The 15,463-nt window shown below is 37.5% G+C and overlaps 1 protein-coding gene across 1 annotated transcript in view; it reads left to right on the top strand.

Moving 5' to 3' along the window:
- LOC134541471 (protein rhomboid) overlaps window positions 1-8,570 on the top strand; it is a 219,627-nt gene extending 211,057 nt beyond the window's left edge. The window contains exon 11 of the mRNA XM_063384957.1: window positions 46-8,570. Coding sequence (XP_063241027.1) covers window positions 46-287 — 242 coding nt within the window. The 3' untranslated portion in view covers window positions 288-8,570. The remainder of the gene's footprint in view (window positions 1-45) is intronic.
- The last annotated feature ends 6,893 nt before the right edge of the window (window positions 8,571-15,463 follow it).

Below are 15,463 nucleotides of genomic sequence, written 5' to 3'. Positions count from 1 at the left end.
GCGGGAACGTGGCCGATGCTGACGGCCGGCCGCGTGTGGTTGCAGCGAGTGCGGACGTGGGCTTCGCGGTCTACGACAGGTACGCGGCGGAGGCGATGGGACCGCCCGTCTCGTACGTGGCGCACCTGACGGGCGCGCTGGCCGGCCTCACGATAGGCCTCCTGGTGCTCAAGAACTTCGAGCAGAAGCTGCACGAGCAGCTGATATGGTGGGTGGCGCTGGGCGTGTACGCCGCCTGCACCGTCTTCGCCATCCTCTTCAACGTCTTCAACCCCAGCTACGCATGAGCGGCGCTCCCGACGGTGACGTTCCTGCCCGCGAGACGCGCGACCGAACACTCGTCTCTCCGGCACCGCCCTCAGCCCCGGCTACGCACGAGACGCCCCGTGTTCTTGCCCGCGAGCCACGAAACTAGCGCTCCTGCTCCTGCACTGTTTCCACCTCCCCTCTTCAACAACTTTACCGTTCTCTACATTAAGGGACAAGGTTATATGGTGAATTGCAATAATCCCGAAATAACACCGCAGAGCATGTCGATTCACACCACGCAACTAAACATGGAATAAATATCAGCAATTTGACTATAAACCTAACTCAGATTACAAAAACCATAACATTTCATTGTAGTGATTAATTTAGCACAGTGTTTGTACCGAAATGTACAAACTTAATGGATTGGAAAAAATGTAATATTACATTGTTTGATCCTTGCATCTCATATTAGAATCACCCTTTTTATGTTAATGATGTTGGCACATTTTTCCCTCACATTATAATTTGCATATATTTTTTGTCTTAGATATGTTCTTACAAATTATATTATTGTATCTTTAGATAGTCCATGTATTAAAAAAAAAAACACCATAATGCTCCAGTTTTAAAATTGAAATTGACATAAAAATAAAACCATAAATTCTTGTCTCTATCTACATTACATCACTCCTAAGGCTTTTGAGCAATGAACTGTTAGAAAAGACATTCCCGATACTCTTGCCTCAGTTATCTTCAGTAGCAAAAGCCTAATCATTATCTTCAACTATCTTTTTATTTTCTTATTTGCCTATCTCTTCAAGTGAACTACCCATGAGGCAATCTAGCAGGCGATCGATTCAGGTATTATTTTTTTCGATATTTTGCAGGCAGGATACAAAATTGTGTTGTACTGCTGTGCTTTACGACTCCGAACATAGAAGAACTTTAGGGATTGAATATCAATTCAAATGCAGTCAAAGGTTGTGCAATATTCTGTGTGGTAGTGTTTGTAACTGACTGCTGTTGTTGCACCCAGACTTGTACGTTGTGCAGCAACTGCAGAGTGCAAGGTGATGTGTGTCAGGCCGTATGACAGCTGTGTGGCCAACACAGATGAAGACTGAATACTGATTACGTAGATGAAGAACAGCAATTGTTAATCTAGGAAAATAAAACTCTTAGAAAATGAACCAGGTAAACACTTAGTTCTCACAAATTGAAAGGTTCATTTGTATAACATTCTAAATAATGTTTGTTTAGAAGTAAACTCTCTTCTCACTTCAGTTATTAAAGTTTTCTAATATTTAATGTTAAAACTAAGTGTGAATGTGTTTGAATTTAATGTTCACGTACTCGTGTTGAATGGACTAAATGAATGTTGGTGATTTTTGATGCTAGTCAAAACATGACAAAAACAAATTTATAAAAAAAATACAAAAAAAATTTCATGACTGAATATACTTTAGAGCCATGTATGTTAAATGGACTCTAGCAAACAGGAACATAGTTCTTAGTTTTATTTAACTTTTGTTATTTATTTAATATAATTATGATGGTAATACTACTTATCATATACTTGTACTCCTAATATGTTTCAAATGATAAATAATTTATTAATTAAGTCTAGGCCTAAGTATTGTATCTATCTCTTACAATTAGTGGGGGTTTATTTTTTTTGTACCAAAGAAATTTTTTTACACACAGCACATTATATTATTTATTAATATGTAAAATATGGTTAAAAAGCGGGATCTTATAACTTCAAAGGTTACAACCTAAATGCAGTAAAACCCTGTTGAGATGTTTTTCAAGGGATTTCGCTCTACAAACTTTGTAGCTGAGAAAACAACTGGGAAAATTGCCAAGTTTCAGTCATGGTTGCCATGTTGATTTTTTCATATTTTCGTAGATACTTTTATGTAAGGGCCATTTCTAAAATTTTATTCAATACCTCCCTGATATTCATTGTTTGCCACGAATATTATCGACAGATGTTCACTTAGAGTATATTCATGGGTGTAAAAAGTCGCGCTAGTCTTCGTAATTGTCATAATTTACATGTCTTTTTACAATCCTGATTGTACACTAAGTGAATACATGTTTAAAATATTTGTGACAGGAAAACAAATGCAAAGGAGGTATTGAGTTTTAAATTTTAGAAATACCAACCCTTAAATATAAGTAATGAAATTTTAAAAAAATTGGCACGGCCCGAGGGACGTGGCCTTGAGATGCTAGAATCATGTTCCACACTCGAGAATCTGCACTCGCGCTTTTGTAGGTAATGTCGTCAGCCTGTGTTTTTTAAACTGTTAGAACCAGCCACTGGTGCTTGAAAATCAATATCAGATCCAGCCCCACTCTGCTGGACTATTTATCTTGTAAGGATGTTGTACAGTGGGATATTTTGTGCCAGCTCGTGCTAAAAACCACTCGAGAAGAGTTGGATGACCTGGCCGCGGGTGGACTCTGAGCTGTCAATGGTGCAACCTTAAATATGCTCCAGTTCCTTTGAGCCGGTTTCAGGCCCCATTCTCCATTCTGTGTTGCCGCGCTCTATTGTGATTCTCGGGATAGCAGGAGCTAGTCCCGGCTCTGCGAGACCTCCTCGCTCAAGTCTTCTTCTGAAGATTGAAAGGTGGATGTGAATGTTTGGACGCTCTTGTCTTGCATGCTGTGATGATTTTTTTGACGTGACGTCTAACAAATCAATGAACGCCGGCTGCACGCACGAAAAAGTGTCCCGTAACACTCATTGTGCCACTACGGATGTCCCACTACGGATGTGTCCTGTTATGCTCATTGTACGCATGCGTGGCATCTCTCTTCCACTCGATTGGAACAACAATCGATTTGACTTTCAATAATATTTTCGTTGTTTGAATTATTAATATCATATAATTTAACGATCGTCCACCGATTTGCAGCCGACAATATATTTTTAATTTCCTGCCTACCATTATAAGAAATAAATATGGCGGACTACATACGTTTTTAAAACTCGCACAACACAAAACAAAATTTTTATATATATATATATATATATATATATATATATATATATATATATATATATATATATATATATATATATATATATATATATATATATATAAACATTTGAAACAATTATTTTCAATATGGCCTCGTGGCCTTGCGGTTAGCATTGCTGGTTGATGGTTCAAATCCCAGCCGCTGCAAAAACAAATTTTTGTACTTGTAAAAATAAATACGGCCCTCGCGACACTTCAAAAGTAATAAATATACTTGAATTAATGAATGCAAATAAATGTAAATTTATTAATTAAATTGTACATTTCATTTCACTCCTTCTTTGTATCCATACGAAATAGTGATAATTCAATAAAAATGATTCAATTTTATTCATAAAAGTATGCAGATGTAGATTTTATCATACAAAAGATATAAAAAATTTTAAAAAAAATTTATTCCTCAAAGAATATAATATTTTTAATGCCTAAATGATTTGGTTGCAAAAACCTATTACGGCTCAGTCTCACCCCGAATATGATATTTCCTTTTCTTCTGAATCAATAATTTCATCGAAGTTTTGTTATGACGTTGTCACGTTGAACTATCGTCCGTAAACCAACTTTACAGACAAACAATTTTTTTTTGGAGTTTTTTTTTGTCATTACTTTTTTTAAAGGACTAAATCTAAAATTTCAATTCAATACCTTCCTTGCATTTGTTCTCGGACAAAACAGATGTTCACTTATTGTAATGCCATGCATGTAAAAAGTGACGCAAGTGATGATAATTGCGAAGACTTGCGTGTTCTTTGCACGTATGATTCTACACTAGCTGAAGATCTGTTTAAATTTATTTGTGGCAGAACGAGTGCAAGGGAGATATTAAGATTTTAGAAATAGCTCTTAAAAGGCCACTCCAGTGTTTCAGGGGCACTACACAACCCGCGTTAACCTCATAAGATTCAATGCTATTTTCATTTTGCTTATAACTAATTAACTAATTTAGATTTCGAAATGATGCTTGCTTGATATGTAAGAAAACGATGCTCTTATCAAAGCCCATTCTTCAAAAACGAGCGTAAATTATGGTTTTATACTGATCTTTACTAATATGCATAAGTGTATTGTCTAGGTTTGAACCATAATTTATGCACGTTTTTGAAGAAAGGGGCTTTGATAAGAGCATCGTTGTCTTACATATCAAGCAAGCATCATTTCGAAATCTATATTAGTTAATTAGTTAAAAACAAAATGAAAATAACATTGAATGTTATGAGGTTAACGCAGGTTGCGTAGTGCCCCTGAAACACTGGAGTGGCCTCTTAAAGGAAACAAAGAAAAAAACACAAATCAAGATGGTTTGCAAGACAGAGCCATAGTAACTACAATTCAGAGCAGTGACACGACAACGTGGATGGGGCCGCTCGGGAGACTCACCTGAGCCTGGTCCGTCCCACCGACCCCCGAGGGAAGGTCGACCGGCAACCGCACGGCACGAAGGTTGTGCCATCGAACAGCAGGCAAAAGGTCCGTTCGTCACGCTCGCACACCTGTACACATGATCACAGACTTATCGCGTAGGAAGTGAGTCAGTTTGTTGTCATTGTTGAGGAGTGTTACGTACACTACGGCTCTCAGGGAGTAGGGTATCCACAGGAACTCTCGGTAGGAGACCTCTTATGCCGAACATGGCAACTAGTGTGTCGACTACAACTTGAACGTACCGTTAAGCCTTTGATGCGACGACACGTCGGACATTGGCTGCAAAAGCCCTTTGTCTAGAGGTTCAATGCCATGTTTTGTTTAAAAATTACGTAAGGTAGTGTTTATCATTTTTTTTTTTTTTTAAACTTTAAATGTTTTTGTTTTTTTAACATTAACTGGATATGGTGGTCGCAACTAGAAGAGCATTATTTGTAAATAAAAGCTTACGAATCGTAAAAAAGTAGACTAAAAAATCAACAGCATAAAGTGCAAGCAGAGTAAAAGAAATTTTATCGCCTGACAACACTGAATTCTGCCATCATCGAGACGCAAAGACATTTTACGTCGAGCAACAAACTCCGTCTTCGAATGACAAAGAAATCTAAGCTAGGGAGGTGTGAAGACACGGAGCAGCCACTGCTTGATTCAGAGCTGGCTCAAAGTATCCCAGCGAATGGCACCCTCGTAAAAAATGTTGAGTAGGTTGGAGTTCAAACACAGGTACGGCATTGGTTACTAAAGTGTAAATGGTAAATTTGCGAGTGAAATTAGGTGATCATAGCATTTTAAACAACATCCATTAAAAACTTCTCAGCTAAAAAGTCTTCAAGTTGTAACCTTAAAAATGATACATTCAATTGTGTTTTAAAGAATTTGTATAATGTCCACATTTGTATGGAATAACATCTATAACAGTAAGATATCACTTGAATTAAGCACAGTGACATTAGCACACTGCCCTTAAAGTAATAATTAGAATATAAATTAAACTGTTAAGTTTTTCCATTTATTTTTACATGAAAGTTTGTTCCCTTTCTTTTGTAAACTACGCTGTAGAAATTTTTAAACTGATCCATTCAACTATTTGGTGCTTAAAATTAAATTCTAATTTCAACTCGTAACAGTGCAACTGTAAGAGTAATTTTTTCATGAAAAATTTATAGAAAAAAATAGCTTAACAGAAATATAAATTTTATCATTGCTGCTTCAAAGTATAATTTACAAATAAAACTAATTAATATAAGAGCTAATGTTAATTTTATTTAACAGACCATGACATTTTACAAGATAAAAAATAAGTGTGATTTAAAATTTAAGCTTATTATACTATAAAAAAAATTCTGCTGGCAATGGATTCAAATTAAGAACTGTACTACTTTTATTTTTGCATTAGTATCATTAGTGAAATATTTATTAGTGACCTTTAAGTTTTGCCACGTATCATTTTGATAAACACCACACGTTATCCATCGGAATGTACATTTTTTCAGCAGCAGATAACCAAAGATGTGAAACTTTAGTGGTGTGGTTCAAGTGTAAGTAAACTGCCAGAGTTAGCGCCAGGAGTATGGTTGCAATTGTCTGACAGTTAGGTTTGCTTGAATTGGTGAATCTGTGTGAATATCTGTAAAATGTACATATAAATATACTTTACCCATGTATCTTTTTATACCTGTTTTGTTACACAAATTGCTCATTACCTCAATAAACTGTTTATTAATTTATTATCTGATCACAAAGGTGGTAGTCATCCCAGGAGTGCTGCTACTTGCATTGAAGTTTGTTTTGAGCTGTTTTTGACAGTGGCCAATTCAGTGGTATCAAGTTAACCTACTGGCAAGCAATATAACTATGCCAAATGTTCATAATAGGAAGTAAGCATTAGGTACTTTCATTCCTCACATTAATGTGCCACTTGCAAGAAAAAATTTGCATGCAAATTCCTATGTTACAGTACGTAGATGCATCAACACTCAAAAATAACTGTGGCATTATACTTTTTAATGAGTAATTAATAAAACTTTGAAATAAAAAAAAAATTAGTTACCTACAAATTTTAAATTAAAATAACTATGGTAATATGAAAAATTATAATTTTTTTTTTAATGTATGTCATTGATTTGTTGTATGTCATAGAGAAAACTTAATGGACACAAAAAAAAATGTGAATTCACACACAAAAAACTAGCCAATATCAGACGATGTCAAAAGTTAAATTCCATGATAGCATTGAGATTCCCATGGAAGAAATTGGTCAAGAAAAATTATCACAGCACAGATGAACACAATATGTTTTCTAAGTTGCTACATTTTGGGAAATGACATCTGATCCATCATCATGCACAAACATGGACTTTTTTGACTTTTCCTGCATGTGTGTTCATCTTTTTTTTGTCCATTGAGATTTCTCTTGACATTGTGTAAACCACTGGCATGGTCCAAAGATAAAGTTTTAAATCTGTCTTCCCCATGCAAGAATCATTCAAAGAATGTATGAAATATTATCGTTAATATTTTTAAAATGTGGATACCTATTTTTTTTTTTTTTTCGCATAACTGGAAGAGTATTATGATAAGGAATTTTAAAAATTATACCCCCAACACAAGTGTTAGTATTTCATCGGGCATGTAATACGCATGCATGTTAAATACCACAGTTGTAGTCACTCCTGCGTTTGTTGTTATGGACTAAACGTGAAATGTAAAATGATGTTCCTTGGATGACTTCACCTTATGAAGGTTATAGTGTGTCTTGCCTTGCAATTCCAGATTGTATTGTTACAGAAGGCAAGAATGTTGCTAATTTTGACCGAACTTGTACTGCCAATATGTTAATTCAAAGAAGAAAAATGCTCACATTACGTCACAACCACGGAAGCTAGTGTTCACATTACTACAAAAGGATAAAATCTAGAACATACTAAGCCTTAATAAAATAGTAATATAAATATGTACCATGGTTTGAGATTCATTTTCCATTCCTCTACTTTACCTATCTTCACTCTCAAAAGTTGTGCTTTGGGCACGCACGCACGCACGCACGCACGCACGCACTATTATTGACCAATTTTAAACTGCTACAAACTATTTACTGTTGACAAGAGAAGAAACTGTAGCATAAGGTTGATTCTACTTGTGTTTAGGAAGAAAACTGTTTCTAATGGGACAGTTTAACACAGGTAAAATGTTGGCTACTATAGGTGCGCGGTTGTTCCGTCCAAGTGACATTTTCTCGCAAACGAAAGAATAGTGGATATGAGTACCATCACAAGAAAAAATGTTATATCTTTACTAAGAATATATAAATGTGCTGTTCATATTTGTTTTCATATAAATGAATAATGGATAAATTAACTAGTTTTAACTTCTAGCTAATTATTGAGCTCTGAATCACCACATTAGGCTCTAAAGTAACCACTTGCTTGGCCAAGTTAAGGTCCCTGAATAGTTTTGAGATTTGGGGTCAAAATTTATGCACTTAAATTCAGTCCTGATATTTTAGCACCATTTCACATAACCTAAATAGTTTAGTTGGTACCATTTTGAACACGCCTTTAAATCTTAATATTTATAGCTACATACTTAACCTACATCGAAATAGGCAGCAAGATGCAAGTTGGTTATTTCAATTGATAATTACCGGTAAAAATGCTAAGCCTAAAAATGACACAATTTTGTACACAACAAACAAATGCTGATTTTGAAAGAGAAGGATCATCAATGGTGTTTGGTAGCGAAAAAGTCTATCTTCCCAACCCGTAGTATAATCTCAGCATAAGTAATGCATGTAGGAAGGAGCAACTAGAGCTAAAATAACATTTTTTTTGTACATGGAAAAAAAAAATGTTTATTATGCTGAAGTACTAATAGTGTTGATCATAAATAATGTGTGTACATTTTGAAAGCCAGAAGTAGGAAATGGTCAGGGAAAATCAGGTTGATTTACTTGCAATCTGGAAAAGTCTTAGAAATTCCCCAGTGGTGGTAATTTCAGGTGGAAAGTCACACATCGGTCAGTCAATGTCCAGACTGGAAGCAGATGGTGTTTAAGTGCACTCTCTCACAATGTAAAATGGGGAACACAAAGTTCTGTTTGATCTAGCCTGCCGACCTCCGTAGCGTGGTCGGATGCACACCGGCTTACGGTGCGAGGGGTCCTGGGTTCGAGTCCCGGGTAAGGCATGGGTGTGACATTTATTTACATGCTGATATTTGATTACCTACGAATTAAAATTGATGATTGCATTGAAACAAATTGTGCCATAGACCGTTTGGCGTAGACCTGTAGGCCATGTATAATATAATGAAAAAATAAAATTATCTAGGCCAGCTGTGGGTGTGGAGGTGCGGTTTCATTTATTTCTGTATGACATTTGCAACACACAAGGAAATTGAAATTTTGGCCAGAGAAATTTTGTTACAGATTTGTGTGGCGAAGTGTTAAATAATGTTAATAATGAGAAGACACAAACACTGGTTGCTCATAGTGCACAGCATAACACTGGTGGCAACACTGGAGCTAAAGGGGGAAGTGCTGCAACTCTTAAGATAATGGAGCACCCCGGTTTGAAAACCAGTCCCAACCATCCTGTTTTGGTTTTCTATGGCTTGCTGAAACCGGTTCTGGTAAACGCCGGCACGGTTCCTTGCTCACTGGCCTCGTAGTTGAGAGCAATTGCAATGGAAGAAAATTGGAAATTCGACAGAATGAATGTACGAGAGTGTCTCGTCGCCATCGAGATCATTACACATGAAGGATGATAGGAGGAGTGCCCAGAGAAAAGCCAATAGCTCATGGTGACGTCTGCCAAGTTTTCCACTTGCGAAAAAATAGTGTTGTCCATGCTGGGAACAAACCCTTATATATAGCCTTGCTTTGGAGGTGTGACCAACTGAACCATCCTCCCGGTCAGTTTCTGTGTTCTAGTTTGTGCAATTGCGCAAGCACTCGGTAGGCATCAGAACAGCTTGGTGACTGAAGACGTCTACTATCAGTGGCGGATCCAGGATTTTGGTTTGGGTAGGGCTTGACCCAGCTGAGGCTAGGCTTTATCAAGGCAAACACTAAAACAATAGTAGACCCAGATGCTTTTGGAGGGGGCTTGAGCCCCTTAGCCCCCCCCCCCCCCCTTCTGGATCCGATACTGTCTACTCTGACTTACACTGAAGACGGCAATGTGCCAACAGAGCCCACGTTCTGGGCTTCAAGGGAAGAAGGCAATATTATGGTTGGTGCAGCTCGTCCCATGTTTCAATTGAGATTGTAGCCTGCTTCCTTGCGTCATTTAAATGTCTGTGCAGATGCAGCTGTCACAGAATTCTTTGGCATGATGGTAAAGGGAAACTAACATGAATATAGATACGCTATGTCAGGCATGTACACAAACTCGAATTATATTTTGTCAATGAAGGGCCTTGATGAGTTCTTGAGAGTGTTTCATTTTTATAGTTTTTACTTGAGTGACTGCCACTCGAGCACAAACAGCACTGGCAATGTTTCTGGTCCTGAACTGCAACTTTTATCATTACATCCTTTACAGCAGGTAATCATGTAATAGGCTGTAATTTCATACATTTATTCACAATTACTTATTGACAAGTGAGTACTGTAATTTACTACTTTTCCTACAGTTTGCTTTCAAATTCTTCCCATTTGTTGGGTGAGAATTATAGGTGATTTTAAATTCTGATGCACATAATTAATAAGACCATCAAGAAATATATACATCTCATATAGTTTTTAATTAATTAATACTGCTCCACATCTTTTTCCAACAACCAAACACAATTTATGCTAATCATTACATTATTAGCTTTATATCAAGAATTTATCATGCAGTAAAAATTTTAAATCCATGCCATGCCCAGGACTTGAACAAACACAGAATCCCATGCACCAAGAGTGCATGTCAACCGACTATGCTATATAGCATACATATTAATTCCACTATTCTAAATATGTTTGACTAAGCTTAGATGGTAAATAAATAGTATTATTTGCAGTCATATTTTTATATGTTGCAGGTTGGACAGTATGTGAAAAATACTAGCTTTTATATATTTTACAAATATACGTATGAATCTTTCAATGCAAATAACTCAGTTCATCTGTCCTTCAGCCATTTTTTTTTGTTCTAACACTATGATATTTAAATAAAAACAAAAAATGTAATTCAATACCATAAATTTTCATATTTAAGATGACTAGTAAAATTAAAAATTAAATCAGATAAAAACAAATGGATTGAAAACAGGGGCGTAGCCAGGGGGGGTTTTAGGGGTTAACCCCCCCCCCCCCTCCCCTCTTAACACCAAATCTTTAATTTCTTATTCATCACTCAAACAAATTTCATATTAAAATTAATAAAATTTTTACCATTACAACATTTAAATATAAGTACCGGAAACTGCTAAAATAGCACTATTTTACATCTTAAAATCCAAATTTTCCCGGGGGAGGACCCCTGGACCCCACTGACTTAAAAATTACATAGATTTTATAAATTTGTCTGTTCCGAACATTAACACTGTCTCTACCAATATTCAGTTTTGATACGTACGTATATACGTACATACGTACGTACGTATAAACTTTACTTGCACTTGCCAGTCTAGTTAGACTCAGGTGGTACAAGCCTAAGCTTCCCTGAACAACTAGGAAGTATAAATAAAATTAACTACAAATATATGCCTTATAGGATGTGTAATATGTACTCATAGAAAAATCTGATTACTGCCAAATGAATGTAAAGTTCAATATTTGTGACTGTATAGATAGTTCATAGTGTATAAAATAATGCAGGGAGTGAATTTTAACTATGATGTGAACTACGGTGATAAATGTGAATAGGACTAGAAATTGACAGATTGATCTAACTGATCTAATGTTCAACAAACTCTGCTCATTAATACTTATTTTAATTGTTTAACATAATATCCATTATTAGAAATTTGTAATATAACTTTAATGCTAGCTAATGTATATATTATACATACCTATATTAGAAATAGTGTATGTAATCACATTTCATAAATTTTGTAACCATGTTGACAAGCCCTATATTCAGAGAGCCACTGCTCATCAACTGAGTCTATTGGGTGCTAAGAAAATTAATAAATAAAATTAATAGAAATTAGTACTTATGTCTAGCAACAACACATATGATGTGTGCTGCATTGTCAAATTTATTTTAAGATATTGATAAATCATTCAAAACACAATAACTCCCAAACTACGTTGCCAGAATATTCATGACTTACTTACTGCGTCTCAGCAGGTGGGTCGAGCACTCCTACTTTGTAACTCTTTCTAGAGTTACCCTAGCCTTATCAACAATATAAGTTAAATGAAAACTTTAAAATAGCAATTTTAAATGCTTTTTGCTAACCAGAAACTAAATTACACACGATAATAATCTTGCAGCACAATTTAGTGTCCTTGTAGAATGGCGTTTAGTTCCAGAAAAAAGTTCTAATTTCAAATAATTTAAAAATGTGCCAGAAATTAAATAAAACATTCTGATTGGCCGGCTGAGACACAAACTGACACCGGCAAAATACAGAAAAACTTAAACCCTGATGTGAATTAATTCAAAAATAAAACAAAAGCATCCAAATTTAAAAAAAATAGTCAGAAACAGTAAAAAAAATGTAAATTAATATTTATGTTAAAATAACATAAAATAAAATGCTACCTCGAGAATACGCGCTATTCTAAACAGACTTTACATCTCTAGCATCATAGAGTAACAAAGATTATAGAGCAATACTGTTTCAAAATTGATAAATATAAACACATGAAAAATCTCTGCAGACAAAAATGGTTTAAACGTAGTTAGACAGTTTTTTTTAATTAACCTCTATGCCTTGTTTCATCACACCGGTTCCAGTTCTAAGGTAGGAGTGGACTTTCTGGCCCAGTTCAGGTGAACGAGAAAATGTTTGAGACTCTGCAGTAGAAACCTACCAGAGTACTATAATAGTGAGGGCCATTCGAATATGCTCCTTTGATGACCAGTTTCGTCACTCTAGTACACAGGCAATTACTAGGATAGGACAACGACTGTGTGAGAAAGTATTACTTGCAGTTTGGTGTCTAACTGGCGGTCCTTTTATTGCAGGTGAGAGCACTACAGAGAGCCACTACAAACATACACACTGAGAATTGACTATACACCCAAACACCTTCACTAGGTTTCCGCCTCTAGTTCCGGGAATTATAAAAAAAAAAGTACAAATATATTATTGAAGCGAATGTGTGGCGATAAGCAAAAGGAGGCACCTCGCGATCGCGCCTGGCCTCGGCATTGACTCTGACGGAACTGGAAACAGAGACGCCTGGGCACCACTTCCACGCACATAGAGACAAAGTGACGTCACGAAAAAAGCTCAATTAAAAAAATTGACGACATCTGTCGGGGCATCCTCTGGTCGCTTAGTCCATTGTAGTCCATTCCCTTTTATCTGTGTTCCCTTCTCATGTGCAGTGCAAGTGTATCGAGTGAAATGGCCCTGCGGCCGATATATCGATGGCCACCCACGCGGCTAACATATGACATTAGTGTGCCCGCCGGGATTTTATGTAACATTCCGCCATAACTAAAATGTATTTAATAAACCACATTATTGTAAGACATTTTATAATATCATATTGTTTATTGGGTAATCAAGTGTAAATAACTAGCCCGCATGCATGCTTGATGCACGAACAGCGACCCCTCACTGCCTGATGTCAGTAGGGGCAGGTTGTCATCGACCACCCGGCATCGAGGCCACATGCAGGCGCGCACTGATACTTTCACCGACAGTACATAACTGCAATAGCGTAAGTGTTCTTAAACCTTTTCTTTTCGCTCCTTGCTCGACCTCCTACCAGCTTGATGGAAAACATCAGTGGCTTAGCATAATCATTCCGCATCTAAATGTGTTCTGCAGTTTAACATCGTAGTTGAAGGGTCACACTGTGGGGATTCCCTATTGAGTCTTCATGGCACAACTGCGGTAATTTCGGCTTAGCCTGCACTGGGCTACATACAGGCTAAAGGTGCAAACACTCACAACAACTTTAACTTATCTCGAAACTGTTAGGCGAGCTCGTGAACGTTTTCCTTCGTCGCCCGTACCGGGTCATCTACGGATGATAAGTTCTCATGCTTAATTGAACTTTCTTACATTAATTCCCATGGAACTTTGCTGTAGGCCGCATTTACACATGTGAGAAATGTGCCTGCGAGAGCCTTCACACATGTTTAAGAGTAGAGTAGACATTATTCTCGTATTGTACCTTCCTGCCGGTGTGTCAGTGTTCCATTTGCCAAACTGAATCTTTAACGCACACACAGGGCTGATCCTGTAGCCGTCATGCATGTGACCTAAACCAACATGTTTGTAACTTTAGGGAGTTATGTAGGTTTGATTGTTCCATGTCGTGTTAACATGTACCACATACCGAACTCTTAAGTGTTTCCACATCAGTAACTGTGCTTTGCCACATGCGAGCTTTCTCTCCGCTATACAGTCAAACCGTATAGTATTCACGGTCGTAACTAGGACTCTTTTGTTCAACCAGCATGCCGGGCTGTGCTCCAGCACTGCAACATAATGGGCTGGGTGCTGTGGCAGCACCATGTATGAGTGACTGTCCTGTAATAAATCTACACAGTCTTGCAATATAACCGATTAAATTTAATTGGCACCTCAGCCACATTGCCAGCCACATTCTTATTTCTTATTTCGAGATAGCCCAGAGCATGTCATTCTTATTGTTACTCCATGTAGGTTAGACACCTAAAACATAAAATGAAGTGCAGTGTAAACAAAGTAGAAACAGTTTTAAAATTTAATTTTTATGAAAATGGCGGTTCTTAACGAGGAAAGATTCTAATTCATACTTACTTTCATCAGAAGAGGTCAAAAATATTTTAGCGATGGTGGGGTTATAAAGTGACTTCAACTACGCCACTTTCAGAAAGGGGGAAGACGATTGGTTTGTCACCAGTAACGGAATATGCAGATTGTTTATGTGGTGGAACGGGAGTCATGGCTAAAGACAGAACATGACGATAAATGCATTTACGAATGAAAAAACATAAATAAAACAAATTTGGTCAAAGTGAAATCGAGCACATTATATTTTCTTAGTTTTTCGAACATATTAAATCTTTTTTTATTATCAGTTTTTTTTTAATTTAATAAAATTCAGGGGAGGGGGGAATTTCTTTTTCTTTTTGACGTTCGCAAACTGTCGGCGGTCGTCTCTCGGGGCGCGCGCATCTCTCTCGCGGGCTGTTGGCTGGGAGTTTCCTGCGCCCTATTGGGTATCCAAAGGCTGGCAGTGCGTGGGGGATTTGTGGGTGTACGGGAGGTGGCCTAGCAGTGCCAACTGCTACCGACCGCGTCCCGCGGGTGGCGGATACGGGATCTCAGCTCGAGAGTTGCAATCTCGCTGGGGTGACTGTGAATAACCAATAGCAGTCCGCGGACAAATGGCCGGCCTGTGGAGTCGTTATCACGGCTATCGGGGTGAAAGGTAGCCTGAATGTAGCTCGGCTGGTGGCAGGAAGCAGTTCCGTCGGCGAAGGCACCACAGGGGAGCTCGATGTGCCCTGGATGCAAAGTGTAGACGAACTGCGGGCTGGAACTTGCGGAGCTGTGGACTGCCGCGCGCGCAACGAAACTGAACAGCATCGGAACTCTGAAGGAAGAGATGGCGGCGCCTTCAAGTTGGGGCCCTG

Source organism: Bacillus rossius, chromosome 18, assembly GCF_032445375.1.
Source record: "Bacillus rossius redtenbacheri isolate Brsri chromosome 18, Brsri_v3, whole genome shotgun sequence".
Taxonomy (NCBI): domain Eukaryota; kingdom Metazoa; phylum Arthropoda; class Insecta; order Phasmatodea; family Bacillidae; genus Bacillus; species Bacillus rossius.
This window is presented reverse-complemented; position numbering and strand designations above follow the sequence as displayed.